The sequence below is a fragment of the Amphibalanus amphitrite genome, unplaced genomic scaffold (genome assembly GCF_019059575.1).
Source record: "Amphibalanus amphitrite isolate SeventyFive unplaced genomic scaffold, NRLGWU_Aamphi_draft 000652F_arrow, whole genome shotgun sequence".
In the NCBI taxonomy this organism is placed as follows: Eukaryota; Metazoa; Arthropoda; class Thecostraca; order Balanomorpha; family Balanidae; genus Amphibalanus; species Amphibalanus amphitrite.
In genome coordinates, this window is record NW_024882146.1 from 125,153 (window position 1) to 141,327 (window position 16,175).

At 47.2% G+C, this 16,175-nt stretch overlaps 1 protein-coding gene across 3 annotated transcripts; it reads right to left on the bottom strand.

Annotated features, from left to right (window-relative positions):
• Positions 1 to 937: 937 nt before the first annotated feature.
• Positions 938 to 15,505, bottom strand: LOC122364006 (eukaryotic translation initiation factor 2D-like). Of its 3 annotated transcripts, none has more exons than XM_043333938.1 (6): positions 15,431 to 15,505; positions 14,206 to 14,265; positions 11,610 to 12,920; positions 4,558 to 4,771; positions 2,335 to 2,512; positions 938 to 1,126 (listed from the first exon to the last, which is right to left on the bottom strand). In XM_043333938.1, the coding sequence occupies exons 2-6, from the start codon at positions 14,259 to 14,261 to the stop codon at positions 1,068 to 1,070; spliced, it is 1,818 nt and encodes a 605-aa protein (XP_043189873.1). In that variant the 5' UTR covers positions 14,262 to 14,265; positions 15,431 to 15,505; the 3' UTR covers positions 938 to 1,067. The 3 variants fall into 3 exon arrangements, with proteins under 3 accessions (XP_043189873.1, XP_043189874.1, XP_043189875.1); XM_043333939.1 differs by having other exon boundaries at positions 15,368 to 15,431; XM_043333940.1 differs by lacking the exon at positions 15,431 to 15,505 and adding an exon at positions 15,263 to 15,423.
• Positions 15,506 to 16,175: the final 670 nt, after the last annotated feature.

Here is a 16,175-nt window from a genome sequence, read left to right on the forward strand (position 1 = left end):
TAAGCTTTGCTTACCGGAGGGCACAAAACAGTTAAAAACGTCTTAAAATGGCCAAACATGAGTTTCATTATGCCTGAGGCCATAGACAACAGTAGATAACAGTAGATAACAGTAGATAACAGTAGATAACAGTAGATAACAGTAGTTCTACTGTTATCTATGCTGAGGCTAAACAAAACTAGATGGCTGATGACATCAACCAGGTCATCTGGACTAACTAGTCCATGTTCGAGATGAAACACCCGTCCAAACCCGAAAACAACTCCATAAGGGCGAAAGAGGAGGCCTCCGTTTCGTCCCGTTATGTTCCTATGCAAAAGGCCAGGGTCACTGTGTTGTGGGGTTATAGGCGTTCTGGAGTTGACCAAGTTGCAAGTGGCAACCCAGAAACAGTTTTGGGAAACAGAATGCTTTTCCAAGAACATCTAGGAGGAGTTTCAGCCCTCAAGCTGAACTCGAACCGCGAGTATGAACACATTTATAGAGGAGAAAATGGCATCCGGGAGGTCGTAGGCCCATCTTCAGGCAAGACAGTGCATCAGTGCACAGGTCAAGCAAAGCTTAAAAGCGGTGCAAGGAGACTGTGACAGGCGTTTGTGGCAAGATCACTGGCCGTGCCAGGCACCTCATCGTATCAAAATTTCATAAAAATTTGTTGGTTATGCTGAAATTGAGGCTCGTCGAAGCGTAGCACTGTTCCAGCCTCGAGGAGCTCACGGCGCATGTCAAGTCAGTCTGGGTTAACTTTAAGCCTGCTATGCAGCCAAACATGCCGGTTGGCATGCCGCAGCATGTATTCATGTGTTTGCCTATTAAATGAGGAGCACATTGAGGGGTCATAAATATATCAAAACGCAATGTACTCTGTTTCACATGCAAACATAATGTGAGAACGAACTTATGGGACACCCTGTACTTTGTAGCGCAAATGATAGCAAAGCAGCACATATATTTACTGTATTGTCACGTTTAAAACCAGCGGTGCCTTTACATTTCCCGTATAAGAAAAATATCACAAGGGTCCACGTCAACAACAAAACAAGTTGAAAGCCGTTCCTCGAAACGATTCATTTCTTAGGCGCCTTTTCCAGTCCTTTTATATACTTCTTTGGCACTTTGTAGTCCTCTGCAAAAGAAATACAGTTTTCTCAGCAATGTTTCTGACAGAATGGTAACCATATACAAAACATTACTGGAATGCAGACAAGAAATGCAAATAAATGACTAAATACAATCATTCAACAGTTCTTTCATGTTTGTAACTGGGTTATTTACAAATCAAAGAATTTAAATAGTTAATGTTTCTGTCATCTTGCTTGTCTTCTGGAGTAGGTACGGCTATTATTGAAAGCAGAAGGAAAAACACAATTCTAACGAATGGTGTTTGTCTATTTCAAACAACCTGCTGTTAAGACGGGAGGGTTGCATTGGACTTTTAATGATTCCAAAGAAGGAGAAAGACAACACTTAAAGCGCCCATCCACAATTACCGGACCATACCTGACGGAAAAGCAAAGCCAATGCCTATCGGGCCTCGCACCTTGTATACCCATGTGGCACCTCGATTCCAGACCAAGTACAAGGAATTAGGAACCACACCAGCATGCAGCGAAGTTAGTAGCAGTTTCCTCTACTAAAACCTGAATGCCAAAATGCCGGGATGCAATTCAGCCCCAAGCATGGGACGCTAAGTCATGCATAATCCAGCCACCTCGAGTTGCCGCAGTCGTCAGTCATCCGATCAGGTTACGCCCCGCTGCTGAGATGATGCGTGGCACATTCATGTGGGATCCAGGCAGCTGAGAATAGTGATGTAGTTCCCACGTATCGCAAACATCCACGGAAACGGATCAGGAGCCTGTGATTGATCGGAAATGCGGCCCAGCAAGAAGCGTGTCCACAAAAAGCGACATGATTGGAGCAAAAACACCAAAGGTTGAGTGCGACGAATAGCGGAGAAGCGATTCATCAAGGCCATTTAACGCCCATTGTCTGTTGGTACAAATCGTGCGGGATAAAAAGCGCGTGGTAGTAACCATCATCACAAAGACTAGCACACACACAACAGGGTAGTAGTATACCAGTATCAGAGTAAGCACAATAACTGGGGAAAGTGGTTGGAAAATTACATAGTCCGGGTCTAATGGGGAAAAAATATAGAATCGTCCTTTGTGGCTTTGAAAGGAAACATTCCACAATACTCTCGTTCACGCGGCATGCAATCAAGCAAGTGTCAGCCTTCATAAGCTGAACACACCACAAATCCCTAAACACCACTCGCCACTCCAAGCCAGCATGCATTCCTCCCTCCACTCCCTGAGCCCCGTCACCTACCTTGGAGCAGTTTTCCGATGAAGCGGATCTGGTTACCCTGTACCATGACCTGACTGGTGCCGGGCGGCCGGTTGGGCGCCTCTCCTACGCTGGTGCTGGCCGCCACACCGACCTGGCAGCGGTGAGCGAACTCGGCCGGGTCGATACCGAACACGGGCAGGTTCAGCACCATCGTGATCTGACGGAAACGAAGGGCAGATGGGGTCAGAGATATAATGGGGCGGTCAAATGGTAGAAGGACGGGATTAAAGAGATGAGGGGTCAGACAACGGAGGAAGACGGTGAGAGGGGTGGGGAAAGAGAGGGAAGGTGGGAGGAGAGCGATCGTGAGAAAGGGAGAAAGAGACCTCGAGCCAGTGAAAGAAAGGACAGACTTAAAGGTAGTGTGCCAGCTTTCTTGGACCGTATGGAGTTAATGGCCCAGATAAGGAGAACCGGATTTTTAGAACTTATCCATACCTTCAAAACTCATGGAAACGTCTTAAATTCTTCAAATTTTGAGTACCCCAGTGCGAAATTCGCCCCGACGGGTTGTCGGTCGTACCCCAACCACATTTCACACCACTATGAACAATAAATGCACACACTGAAATCGCTATTACCGATATGCTCATCCAATCAAGTTTCGATAAACCCGTTCATCATCATCTCCTGCGGTTTCGAACACGCCTGTTAGGTGGCTTCTGATGCTCGTCGAGGTCGGAATTTCCAAATACGCGTGGTGCGTCGGGCCGCGCGCTCTGACTTCGGCCAAGAAAAATGCGTCAGCTGATCATTGTCATTTCTGCCACTTGCGTGTGGTGAAATGGGGTCATAACTTATAAGACGGCTTTTTCATATCAATTATTTTACATAAAATCATATTTCAAACCATAAATAATGTTCGACAGCCAAATAAAAGAAACAATACCAATACGGGCTTACAGTTTAAGGCTCGACATTGTGTTGTCTACGATTAGACAGCTGATAACTCATTCCCGTACGTCGTATGGTCGTAACACTATAATGACCTTTGCTTATTGTCACAAGTGCGCCGCATTCGCGATTGTTGCCCGACGCCTGTTTGCAGGTGAGCCCACTACAGTTGTTATACATATCTAAAAACCGATAAACTTTTAGGCGAAAAAGGCACTATTCCAGGCCCATTTTTGATTTTTTTTGCGATATTAGGTAAAAACAGAAGCTTCTTATCCTAGGAAAAATAAAATGGGAAAACTTTCAAAGGTGGCACACTACCTTTAATGTGAAGACGGAGGCACTCATTGCACGCTGCACCACTGACAACGCGTCATCATTGTCGCTGCAGCAGCCAGCACTCACGCGCTCGCCATAGCCATAAGTATCCGAAATGGAGCCATGTTGATTTATGGAGGTCCATCGGGTCAAAATGAAACTGCGTCTCATCTCGACTGGCCGCATCCGATGATATAAGCGGGTCACTAGCGCCCACACGGTCGTAAAAAGCTCCGCCCCTGGCCATTGTCGCCAATAGGTCTGCAACGATCAATGGGCTGGAGGCCGTTACCGCTGAGGGTAGACGGAACCCTACAGACGCACCTCGGTGGTCCTCAAACCCACGTGGGTCGTGCACCCCCCATCTGAGTTGTGAGCAGTGCGTCGTGCAGGTGATTAATGGTAGCGCTGTGCGTGCAGTGTGTGTGCAGAGCCCCGCACGGCAGTGTGGGTCGCATACTAATCGAGGAACTGAAACAGAAACATAAATACCACGTGGCTAGTGGAATGGTGAGCAGGAATGCCGCGACAGTGGAGTATGTTCTGTCGGCGCAAAACATGCAGAGGCTGATTTAAAGCCAAAGCCTTAGGACAGTGTTTTAGTGGGCCTATACCTGAGCGATAGGTAGGGTATGGTGTTCAAATGAGCGTTTCATATATTTTGTCGGAAAGTGTGTGCCATAAGATCCTCAACACTTCATTTTGACAAAGTCATGGCGATGTGTCGCTAGTAATAGCATACAAATCAATGTTACTGCGAGTAGGGCCGGCGCATCTGATTCTACAAATTAACCAGTCACCACCAGTGCCATCTATACTCTACACTTTGGAGTCTAGGCAGCCTGCTACATTAATTCGCTAATGTTTGAGCATGGACAAACGAAACGAGCGTCAAATGACGCAACTGTCAGTGGCCCATTGTCGGCTTTATGCTCTTCCATGTATGCTGTTCCATTTATGCACATATGTCTGACAAGACAGCCTTCTCACCTTTTTATTTCCCGACCGTGTCGCCGTGTTGAGCTCCACGCTGGGCACGGCTCCTTTCTTCACCACCGGCGGCTCGCCTTTGAACAACACCACGTGGCCGGGCGACATGCGCTGCATACAGCGCTGGTGCAGCTCGTCCCAGCGCAGCGATTCCACCAGACCCTCCGACTTGTTGGTCAGACACGAGGCCAGTGTCGGGTCCAGTTGTACCAAGCTGGCGGTGGGGAAATTGACAGTCAGCAGAAATAAAGGAACATTGGGTCAGACGGAACACATCTTCTTATCAGCGAAATCTCACCCTTCGGCTGTATAATACTCGCTATAGATCTCGACTTTTACTAGATGGACGGTCGGCTTTGAGACGAAGACTCAGGAATTGACGCAAATAATTCACAACAAAAACAAACGCCTTCAGCAATGGCTTAGCATTTCAATGCATACACACATGTAAGGTTACCAACATTGAGTGATCAGTATCATAGAGATCTTATAATATAGAGATGCCCTGGTACTAAAAAACCTAACGTTTTTTGGGCGTTTTCTAAGCAAGAAATTCCGCTTTTTAAATACCGTGATTTCTGTTTGTACCCTCTTCTAAAAAGAAAATGAACGATAATAATTCGTATTTCTTGATTATATGAAGTGTATGAAAAAAAATAAAGGATCACATCAGTCCACTTTAAACGTTTTTGTTGCAATAATTTCTTATGTTCTCGGACACGTCGGACACATCCCAGGATATGTGGATTGGAATTGAAGTTGACGTTGGGAATTGGGATAGCATTGAAGTGGCGCTGTATTTTTCAAAGTTCGTTACTTGATTTCTAATTTTCTATATTCTCGAAATATCTCGAAAACGGCGGCGCGCAGCGCCACCGTTTTTGGTACACCTATTCATACATCATTTTCGCACATGTGAAAATTTCAGACCCGGATCGTTCAAGGTTAGGTCACCAGGTCACGTCAAGTGACCTTACCTCAGAAAAAGTTCGAAGGCTCGCTATAGCTATACCGACTGAACTTTGAAACTTTCAGCGATTGATATGAGTAACAGTAGGGGAGAGTGGGGTAAGACGCCCAGGGTGGGAAAGACGCCCCACCCCCTCTAGCGGCGAAACAAAGAATCGAACCCGGAAATTAATGTTCTTAGCGTAAAGCGGAAGCCTGCCTTGTTAACTGCACAAAAATTTGCTAAGCTCAGTTGGGCAGCGGCTGGCTGGTGAATGCATGTTTTTTATTTGCTGCTTTCAAAAAATATTTTGGTGTCAAAAAATTGTAAATATCAAAGAAGGTAGATAATTTTTGCGTCCCTTGATATAGTCGTGATACATTAACATGCGTGTACTGTGTCCCAAACAGTTTGTTTCAGGGTATAGTTTTATGGCTAACAAATTGTACTGATTTAATGTTACTTCGGTACCATGGGGTAAGATGCCCCCTGTCCTGATGGGGAAAGACGCCCCCCTAAATCCCTAGGCTGTCCTTCAAGCAGCCCGTCAAATCATTACGGAGCGAGCGAAGCGAGCGGAGTCTTACGTAGAATAACGGAAATTTCTGAGTATGAGCGGCCGGCCGGCCGGCCGGCCGGCCGGCCGGCCGGCCGTGCGGACGCTTTTGCGAGGCTTATATCTCAGCAACCACTTGACCGATTTACACGCGGTAATTTTTATAGGGTAGCTTCATTCCTTCTACCAAGTATTGGACTATTCCCGATGCATGTGGGTGACCCCTTATGCACGTGCCACGTGCAAAACGAAGAGGTGTCAGTTTTGCAATTGTTGCAATATTTCGGTAACTACTTGGCCGATTGCGCTGAAAGTTGGCATGTAGGTAGGCACCCACTAGGCACTGCATATCCATGTGCCAGAGTTGGGGTGCTGCTGCACGTGCGCACGTGCAGGGGTCGTTTCCAGATCTCGAGAACGGCTGGACCGATTGCGCTCAAATTTGGTACACAGTTAGGGACCGGTTAGTAGGGTGCCGTGCAAAAGCCAGTCGGGACCCATTTTGCACGTGCGCACGTGCAGGGTGCCGCTCCCAGATCTCGAGAACGGCTGGGCCGATTGTGCTCAAATTTGGCACATCGCTAGAAACCGGTCAGTAGGGTGCCGTGCACAAGTCAGTTGGAGGTACCCCTCGAAATTTCGCACGTGCAAGGCTCACCCTCTCGCTCGCTCCGTTAGTCGCCCCAAAAGGCGCTATACTGGTTTATTACATGCTTGTGATGAGAGACAAAAGCCGATCTGGGACTATTGAGAGTCCAGTACGGTCGGGTGCTCCCCATGCCGGTCTCTCGGCACACGCAACGACTTTTTGGGCGGCATCTGACTCTGAGAGCCCTCACGAAGGCCTCTGTGGGCCCCATTATTGGCTCCAGGGCCCCTCACGACATCCTTTGAGGGCTCCCACGTTGGCTCCACGGGCCGCGCTGGCATCTGAGGTCACCACGATGGGCTCGAGGGCCCTCAAGCATCATGAAGACCTATAAGGGCCCCACAGTGGTCTCCAAACGCCACCACGGAGGCTTGTTTGGCCGCGCTGGACTATGATGGCCCTAACGATGACCTCTGAAGCCCCTTACGACCACTTTTAAGGGCCCTTACGATGACGTTTGGTGTCTACTGCAAGCTCGAAGGGACTACTGATTCGTCCAGGCAATTTACGTGCCTATTTATGTCAGTTATAGTGCAGGGGGCATCTTACCCAACGCCAGGGGGCGTCTTTTCCACCCTGTGGGGTAAGATGCCCCCTTTCACTTCTTCAGGAAAATGCTTAATAGCAAAAAAAGTTATCATATTTCAGGCACGAAAGTGTGATATTTTTGGAGAAAAATGATGTCGGCTTCCCTTGAAACTCCAAGTTTTTGCTTTTCGATCGTCATTTTTGAATAATATATGACATAGTAAAACCCTGGGCATCTTTCCCCACTCTCCCCTATGTATAAAATGTATATCTCGGATTTTTGATATCTGTGACCTAAGGTCAGGTCAATTTTGCGACCTCTACATTATAAGTCAAGTGGGAGGGAGAAAATTATAAGTGGGAGAAAATTGAAATGCGCCTCTTTTGGACGAATGTCGTTCAAAACGCTCTCAAACATCGGTTCATATGTGAACATGACACACTGAGTCGGAAAAATGCACCTGTGACCCCTCTGGATGCCCCTGAGGTCATCTCAGGTCATGAACGCCACGGTCACGAGCATTTTTTTTTTTTGCTATAGCTTTTGATAGAGACGTGCTAGAGCAGCGAAAACACGTCAGATGTGTTCAGCACGACGATACGGATCGACTGATATGCAACATGACACTTCTCGGTCCGGTCATGACTTTGACCTGAGGTCAAATTTCCAAAATGACCTTTCAAGGTCAACAAATAGTTCATTCGACGCGTCTCGATAAGAGGAACACGATGCTGCCAAAAATAATGTCATGGCTCTCTTGAGTCAAAAGTAATTGCCGAAAAAAACATTTTCGTGAAAACGGCTATTTTTACAGTTTTTGCCCTCTGGAGGCTAAACCGTTGACCTGAGGTCAAATCTGAGAGCACTTTACAGAAAGTTGTGCAAAAGGGCTATCGAATGCGCTTTTCTGCGGCGCTGTAGCTCTATTGGTTCCCGAGTTAGCCGTTGGCAGTTTCCAAAATTAGTAAAATGGACTAAATTTGACCTTCGATGACCTCTGGTGACCTGACCTTTGACCTGACTTTAAAAAATGACCGAAGTATTTTCTTTTTTGTTTGTGATGCTCTTTCGATTGCCGCTTACCGCGTGTCGCCACGTGGCCCAGGAGCCGAATTAGATGGGGGGGGGCGTGAAAACGTCCCCCCTTCCCAGCACTCGGCGGAAAGTTCATCCCACCGGCACGGCGCGGGTTAAGCGTTCTAGAGGACGGCAGGATGCAAAAAACCGGCAATCTGAGGATTCCGAAAATGTGCCTAAAATCAAAGATCAAGGTCCAGGTCATGCTCAAAATTGACCTCAAACTTTCCACTTTTTCGTACATCTTGCGTGCTAAATTCCCAGATGTTTTGAATTGTTTTGAGGCTTATCAGGTCCCTATTTGTGGTTCATCTTACGATACAAGGCTGCTCAAAGGTCAAGGTTACAGAAGAGTATCCTAGCTAAAGGCTATTTTACTGATTCAAGTTAGTAATAATAAATAAGACAGTTTTGCCATCCGAAAGCCTTAAAATTATAAATGAAGGTTTAGAGGAAAATAGATACCAGATTGGTGTCAGCGGCACCGAATCTATCATACACGACCTTTCATGTGTCAAGGTCAACCAAAGGACATTCGGGGTCACATGAGGTCAACATAAAACTTGACCGTTTCCAAACAAAATATAATACAAAATATAAATTTCACGTTTCCAAAACAAATGTTTCCAAACAAAAAAAAAAAATAAACAAAATATATCATTCGAAGCGACTTGACAGGGCGATTGCGATGGTACCACTGCCGTAGCTTTACGACCATTTTTGTTGAAGGTATTTGCAAAAAAAAAACACCGCTTGCGGTCGTTGACCTGACCTCTTGCTTCAGGTCACTAAAACTATTTTTCTATTTTTCTATACATCGACCGCTACACAATCCTGCTCGTAATTTGTCTTTATCTCTAAAACGCTATTTTTGACAGCTGTTTCAAGTTCACGTATGTAAAGCCGAAGTTTGCTGTGCAGGGGTCTAACAAAATCGACCCTGGGACGTCATCAAGGGGGCTAGGTCCAAATTTTTTACTTCAGAAGATGTCAAATTGATGGGAAAAAGGCACTGAAAGTTTCGTTTTCCTATCCCTAAGAGAGGAAATATAGTAAGTGAATATATTAAAAAAAGACAATTCCTTACATAACAGCTGACCGGTTTTGCCTAAAACGACTTCTTCAGCGCTTAAAAAACAAGCGCTGAAGAAGTTTGTTTAGACGGAACCGGTCCGGTCTTAGATATATATTTTTTAATATATTCATTTACTACTTGCTCTCTACTATAGGTCGTTGGTACAGTCCACAGCAGAAGTAATGTGCGGTTTCAGTCATGGGCGTCATGGGTATGTTCTGCTTCTAATCTGAAGCTTAGGAACGCTTAGCCAGACTTCGATGAAACTTTGAATGTAGCTTACATGTATTGTCACCCTTGCAGCTGAAAGTTTAACTATTGACGTCTTCTATTCGATCACTCCGCATTTATAAATCGTCAGTCAAAGCCATCCGTTGAGATTGGTAAAACCGCACATTACTTCAGCTGTTGGCTGTACACTCGTCAAATATATCTGCATGATGTCATCAATCTATGTTTTTACTTTCTTCTCGAAGCAGTCTGGTGTTCAAGAGCCTCACGAGCTACCTGCGCTCAAAAAAGTTACTTAAAAAACGCCCAAGAAACGGTGCGAAACTGAGTGTTTTAACATTGTATCAGAGCTGGGCATTGCGCAACTTAAGTCCGCAACTCCGCAACTCCGCAACTTGCGGACTACCCTCTTGGTAGCGGAGTTACGGATCGGCTACCGAGCCCAAAAAAAGTTGCGGAGTTGCGAGTTGCGGAAGCGAAAAATTCTAAAGCGCAACCGCTACCGGGGCCGCCACCGCTGGTGGGGGCGCCACTGTACTCTTTGCACTCCACTGCACACTGCACGTGTTTCCAGGCTAGTTTTTGAAGCTGATTTCGAATTTAATGACCGTTTGAACATTTACGAAGTAGTTTTAGTGCCTTAGTAACATGTTACGAGGCTTTCAGTGGTGGTTGACACTGGATAGGCGGTAGGACGCCTACTGGTTGACCTGACCTGACCTGACCCGACCAGGCCCAAATGCATGAAGGCGTCATCTTTGATCAAAACCAACATGAAATTTGTTATCAGCGCCCCCCAAAAAAGCATAAAAGCTTCACTTTACGAAGTTCTAGCAGGTCCGATTTTCCCGACTTTTGGGTCATTGACCTGGCCTGGAAGGTCAACAAATGACCTATGATGACCTTAAAATTGGGTATCATCGGCTTCCTCTCGTCACGGGCAACACGCTCGTTTTTTCCCCGCGAAGCTCTAGCTCGATCAGGGGCCGAACGGCAGGGGGGGGGAGGGGGTCCAACCGACGCACACGTTAGACGCTGTAAAACACCGCACACAGCGAGGGTTAAGTCAAATTTTATGGTCGCCAGCACGGGGCCGGGGGCGGGGGGGGGGGTGTTTGGACACCCCTCCGTAAGGTTTTCCGCAAATATATAAAAAAGGCGGCGGCAGCGCGGCTGTTTTCGACACTGCTATTAACACATCCTTTCCACTCATTGTATCAACATGTCAGACCCAGGTCACCTCAGGTCAGGTCACCAGGTCAAGTCAAGGGACCCAATATCCGAAAAAAATTAAACACCCGCCCTAGCAATACAGGGCAATATAGCAATATAGATACACCTATTGACCGATATCACTTTGAGACTGTCTGCATGTGACAAGGGTAACAAGATATAGGTACAAAGTGTATTGTCTCATATTTTTTTTAATATGTGTGACTTAAGGTAAGGTCAACTGTGTGACCTCTCCATTATAAGTCAATGGGAGAAAATACAACTCGTCCGGATTTGCGGCAAAATGATCCCAAACAACTAAAACATGCAAAGAGTAGCACTGGCAGGTCATTTACGTCGACTGGTGTCGCAATGACTTGCGCATAGAGCATTATAGGTCACGTGACGTCATCAGAGGTCACCAACAGTCAGGTCACCAACAGAGGTCAACCAAAGGTACTACCTGTCAGACATAACACTGCACTTCAAGACTAAAACTGATAAAACATAGGAACCTAATAGAGGTTGGTAGCGGAGTTGCGGAGTTGCGGAGTTGCGAGTTGCGGTTTTACGATCTGCAAAATAGTTTCGGAGTTGCGATTGCGCTTTGGGTACCTTAGGTTGCGGAAGGTAGCGGTAGCGGTTTCCAAATTTCGGTAGCGATGCCCACCTCTGAATTTGTATGGGCATCTCTATATTATAAGATCTCTATGATCATGGCACTTCTTTAACACGAATTAGTGAAACTTTGTCAGCGACTGGCCGAGTACTCACGTTTTGTTGTTTTGATTCTGCAGCTCCTTGTTCTTGACGTACTGCGTCAGGTGTTTCCGGACCTCTTGCGCAGACAGCGGAGTGCCCTTGGCGATCTTCAGCTCCTTGAACACGGCCGCCACATTGCCGCTGACAATGTACAGCTCCTCCACCCGCTCAATAGCCTTGGACCTGCTGGGGCCGGCCGAGTCGGGCTCCGGCTCCGGCGACTCGTCCCGGCAAATCTCCTGTACCTTGTAGGAGCGGATCTCCGGGTGATCCAACCGTACAGAGACAATGCTCTGCACTCCTTTGGAGAGTTCCTTCACCTGCACCAAACCGTCCTTCTGCATCTTCTCTAGGAACTTTGAGATCTTCTTGTAGGAGGACTTTTTGACGTCGAGTGGCCGTTGACTGTTGGGCTGCATGTGTTGAGCGTAGAAGTTTGATACGAGCACGGGAAGTTCGATACGTTTGGCAGTGGTGCGCCACGCCTGTCGGAAGGCGTCGTACAAGAGGTCGTCCATACTGGCGGGCGTCGGCGGCTCCGGGGCAGGCTCGGGCTCGGTAGCGGCCGGCGGGTTCTCGTCATCGTCCTCCACACGAAGGTTCTGGAAGCTGAGCGTCGTCGTCCCCTCCGCGTCATCTCCCTCCGCAGGCCCTTCCCCAGCCTCCCCCGCGCCCGCCGGCCCGTCCCCAGCCGCTGTGCCGTCTCCAGTTCCACCCTCACCGTCCGCTGTTCCCCCGTCCGCCTTCCCATCCTCGACGTCATCTCCCCACTCCTCCTCGGGCTCCCCGCCGGGCGCGCCCAGCTCGGGCGGCTGTCTGCGGGTGCCCATTTCCCAGAGTAGGTCCCCCACCACGTGTACCATCAGCACCGCCTTTCCCCTGCCGCCGGACATGTACAGGTCCTGACTGTCGCGCGCCGCCCAGCCCACCGCCACCGGCGCGCGGTTAATCTCAGTGTTCACGGCCACAGGCTGTCCTTTATCGAGTTTCCCGAACGCCCGCGCTCCGCAGTCCTTCTCTCGGACGATAACGCCCGGTAGCATGAGGTCGGCGCCGCCACGCAGCTTCTGCACCACCGGAGCGTACGTGGTGAAGGCATAGAGCAGGTCCGGGTGGCGCCACAGTGTGTAAACGGTGGGCATCAGGCGGCCGCCGATGTCCAGCAGCACCGGGTCCCGGCCGGTGAGGTAGCAGACCACAGAGTCGCCCCCGTGGGTCACCAGACGTGACACGGAGACCTCCTCCTTGGTGGGGATCAGCTCTGCACAGGCCTCTGTGGTGAGAACAGGGAAGGCAGCTGCTATCTGACTCCTCAGCTTCTTCCTGATAGAAAGAAAATTTCATGTTAAAAATTAACTGTTTAGTTATTCTACTAGCATCATTTAGTAGCAACCAACGAATGAATTGTCATTTACTCATTCCTCCTAACAGCAACCAGTTCTACCTTGCCACATGACATTGCTAGATGATACCTATGAACAGTACCACACTGCTATATTATTAAAGGCAATGGTGAAAATGATAAATGATGAATGATCAGGTCTCCCACTCACTGACCCACTAGTGGCTACCACCTATATAGTCAAAGCTGCTGATCTGTGATCACCTCTCAGAATGAAATAAAAAATAACAACTTATCAATAAGAACTACAGCTATACCTAACAAAAGATGAACATATTTTTATAAGTTACAAAAAAAGTTCACTCAAGCCTATTGTCCCCCTAAAATGGAATGCTTACTTGATACTTCTGCCTTTCAGTCAACAGCCTAGATAATTTAAGAAGCCATATTTGCGGAGTCGTGGACACTCAAATTTGTCTCCAAAGATCCAGTCAAATTTAACCAGGGGATGAATAATTTATTACGGAGCGAGCGAAGCGAGCGTAGTCTTTCCTTAGATTAACGGAAATTTCTGAGTATGAGCGGCCGGCCGGCCGTGCGGACGCTTTTGCGAGGCTTATATCTCAGCAACCACTTGACCGATTTACATGCGGTAAATTTTGTAGGGTAGCTTCATTCCTTCTACCAAGTATTGGACTATTCCCGATGCATGTGGATGACCCCTTATGCACGTGCCACGTGTAAAACGAAGAGGTGTCAGTTTTGTAATTGTTGCAATATCTCGGTAACTACTTGGCCGATTGCGCTGAAAATTGGCATGTAGATAGGCACCCACTAGGCACTGCATATCCATGTGCCAGAGTTGGGGTGCTGCTGCACGTGCGCACGTGCAGGGGTCGTTTCCAGATCTCGAGAACGGCTGGACCGATGGCGCTCAAATTTGGTACACGATTAGGGACCAGTTAGTAGGGTGCCGTGCACAAGTCAGTTGGGACCCATTTTGCACGTGCGCACGTGCAGGGTGCCGCTTCCAGATCTCGAGAACGGCTGGGCCGATTGTGCTCAAATTTGGCACATCGCTAGAAACCGGTCAGTAGGGTGCCGTGCACAATCAGTTGGAGGTACCCCCTCGAAATTTCACACGTGCAAGACTCACCCCCTCGCTCGCTCCGTTAGTCGCCCCAAAAGGCGCTATACTGGTTTAAGAAGCACTGAGAATGGTGGGTAGGTAGGTATGTTTTAGATGTCTTGTCCCAAAATACTGACCTGTCAGATCCCTTGATCTGTGAGTTGGATTTTACTCTGAATGGCTTGAGGAACATCTTGCTGAAAAAGTGAGATACACAGTTATTCCAAACTATGGAATGGTTACATCTGCATTATCATTACCGGCCAGACACAATTTCTCATTTTGATTGAGCACAAACATAATGGATATAAGCGTCACATCGTTCTCCACTGACATAGTTACACTGGTGTCATTATTGTTCGACTCTAAAGCAATAGGTATTTTCAAGTTGGTGAAATTTTGGGTAAAATAAAACTTCATGAGCAGTGAATGAGTCACATCTTGCTGTTGCCTGTTGAAATTACAATTTCATGCATTAAGCAATGCTTGAAAATCAAAGGAACCAAAAGGGTTTTCAGGTTGGAAAAGCATTCAATATTATAGAAGTAATAAAAATTGAATTTAATATTGTTAAAACGAGCCCCAGGGTTCACTGCTCAGCAGGCCGAACTTGACATTCGGGGCCCTGTTTCACCGGTGATAGCAGCATACTACTATCAAATTGTGCGAGCTGACGTAATGTGATGACGTCATACTGCTGACGTAAGGGGCAATTCTGGCGCACGATTGCCGCAATATTGTTTTACGTCATCAACTAAATGTTCGAAGTTTACGTCCAAATTTTCCTTAAACCCAACTTCTTTTAAATACATCATATTTAAAAAATATATAATAAAGATAAATATACTATAATGACTGCGTAAACTCTTACTATTAGTCTCATACGTCACTTAATGCCGCGGCCAAGGTCGCGGCCATCGTGCGCCGGAACTGCCCATAACGTCAGCAGTATGGCGTCATGACATGACGTCAGCTCGCGAAACGTGATAGCAGCGTGCTGCTATCACCGGTGAAACAGGGCCCTGGAATCTGGACTTGGACTCTTTCAATAGTCAAAAAACCAAGACATCGACTGCACAAACGCAATCGATTCTTCTCTTCAAGAGTTGTGGACCAATGGAACCAACTGCCTGAACATGTGGTACTGAGTCCAAACATCAACACATTCAAAAACAGATATGATCGTCATATGACATGAGAAGAGGCAGCATCCCATGAGCATCCGCTCCCTATGCCTCTTTTCTACTATTGGTGAGCATCAATAGTCACAGAATTTCAGCTCAGCTCATTGAGAACAACAAGAGAACAAGATGCCACGAATATGAAAGCTATGGAAAAATAATAAATTAAATTAATTATCACCTTATAAGAAGGAATTGTCAGTTAGAAATGGCAAGAGAAATGGCGCAATCGTAACTCCTGCGTGGGAAATGGAACAAGCGTTTTATGTGCCTTATTTTGCTGCTAAAATTATTCATAACATCACTGTCTAACAAAAAAAAAAATCAATTCCCACTCAAACGGGTCATTGATGATAATGATAACTATGAGTGGGCCTAAGCACTTTCGGCTACAACTCAATTTCTCACACGTATTCAAGCAAAGTTGCTGCTAATCCCACGGAAATGCTGCTCTTTTTCCAGTGACTGGTGTCAAGCGGCACAGCATACATTTAGGCGTTTGCTGCTGGTGCCATCTAGCGACAGGTATTTCATATACCAGCGAGATTCTTGCAGTGAATCAATAATAATCTGTCGGCCCTTCCGGGGTGGATTTTTCACAACTATTCCTTACGGGACAAACCCAGCTGCACCCAGAGTATCCTGTACCTTCCCTTACACTAGCGTTTCCTGGCTGACCGTCACTCACATCAGACAACCGGTGCCCGTTGGGTGTAGTCTGCTTGGACTTCACCCTCTGTACAGAGTCTGTGGGTGAACGTTTCGAGTGGCAGGACGGGCTGTTCCATTGGGACATTCCGTCCCACCGGGCAAGCCACCGGGACGCTTTCTACCAGTGCCGCGCTGACGATGATCCGCTCAAGTCCCATATCTTCGCAGTATCCCACTATCACATATATTCCGTGACAAAGCTCTGCAGAAGCCCT

What these genes read in the sequence shown, in the direction of transcription:
- LOC122364006 (XM_043333940.1), bottom strand. An exon ending in CAGAATCAAAACAACAAAAC is followed by an intron (nt 4,772 to 11,609) that starts GTGAGTACTCGG and finishes CCCCACCGCCAG; the next exon opens with CTTGGTACAACTGGACCCGA. An exon ending in CATCGGAAAACTGCTCCAAG is followed by an intron (nt 1,127 to 2,334) that starts GTAGGTGACGGG and finishes TTTCTTTTGCAG; the next exon opens with AGGACTACAAAGTGCCAAAG.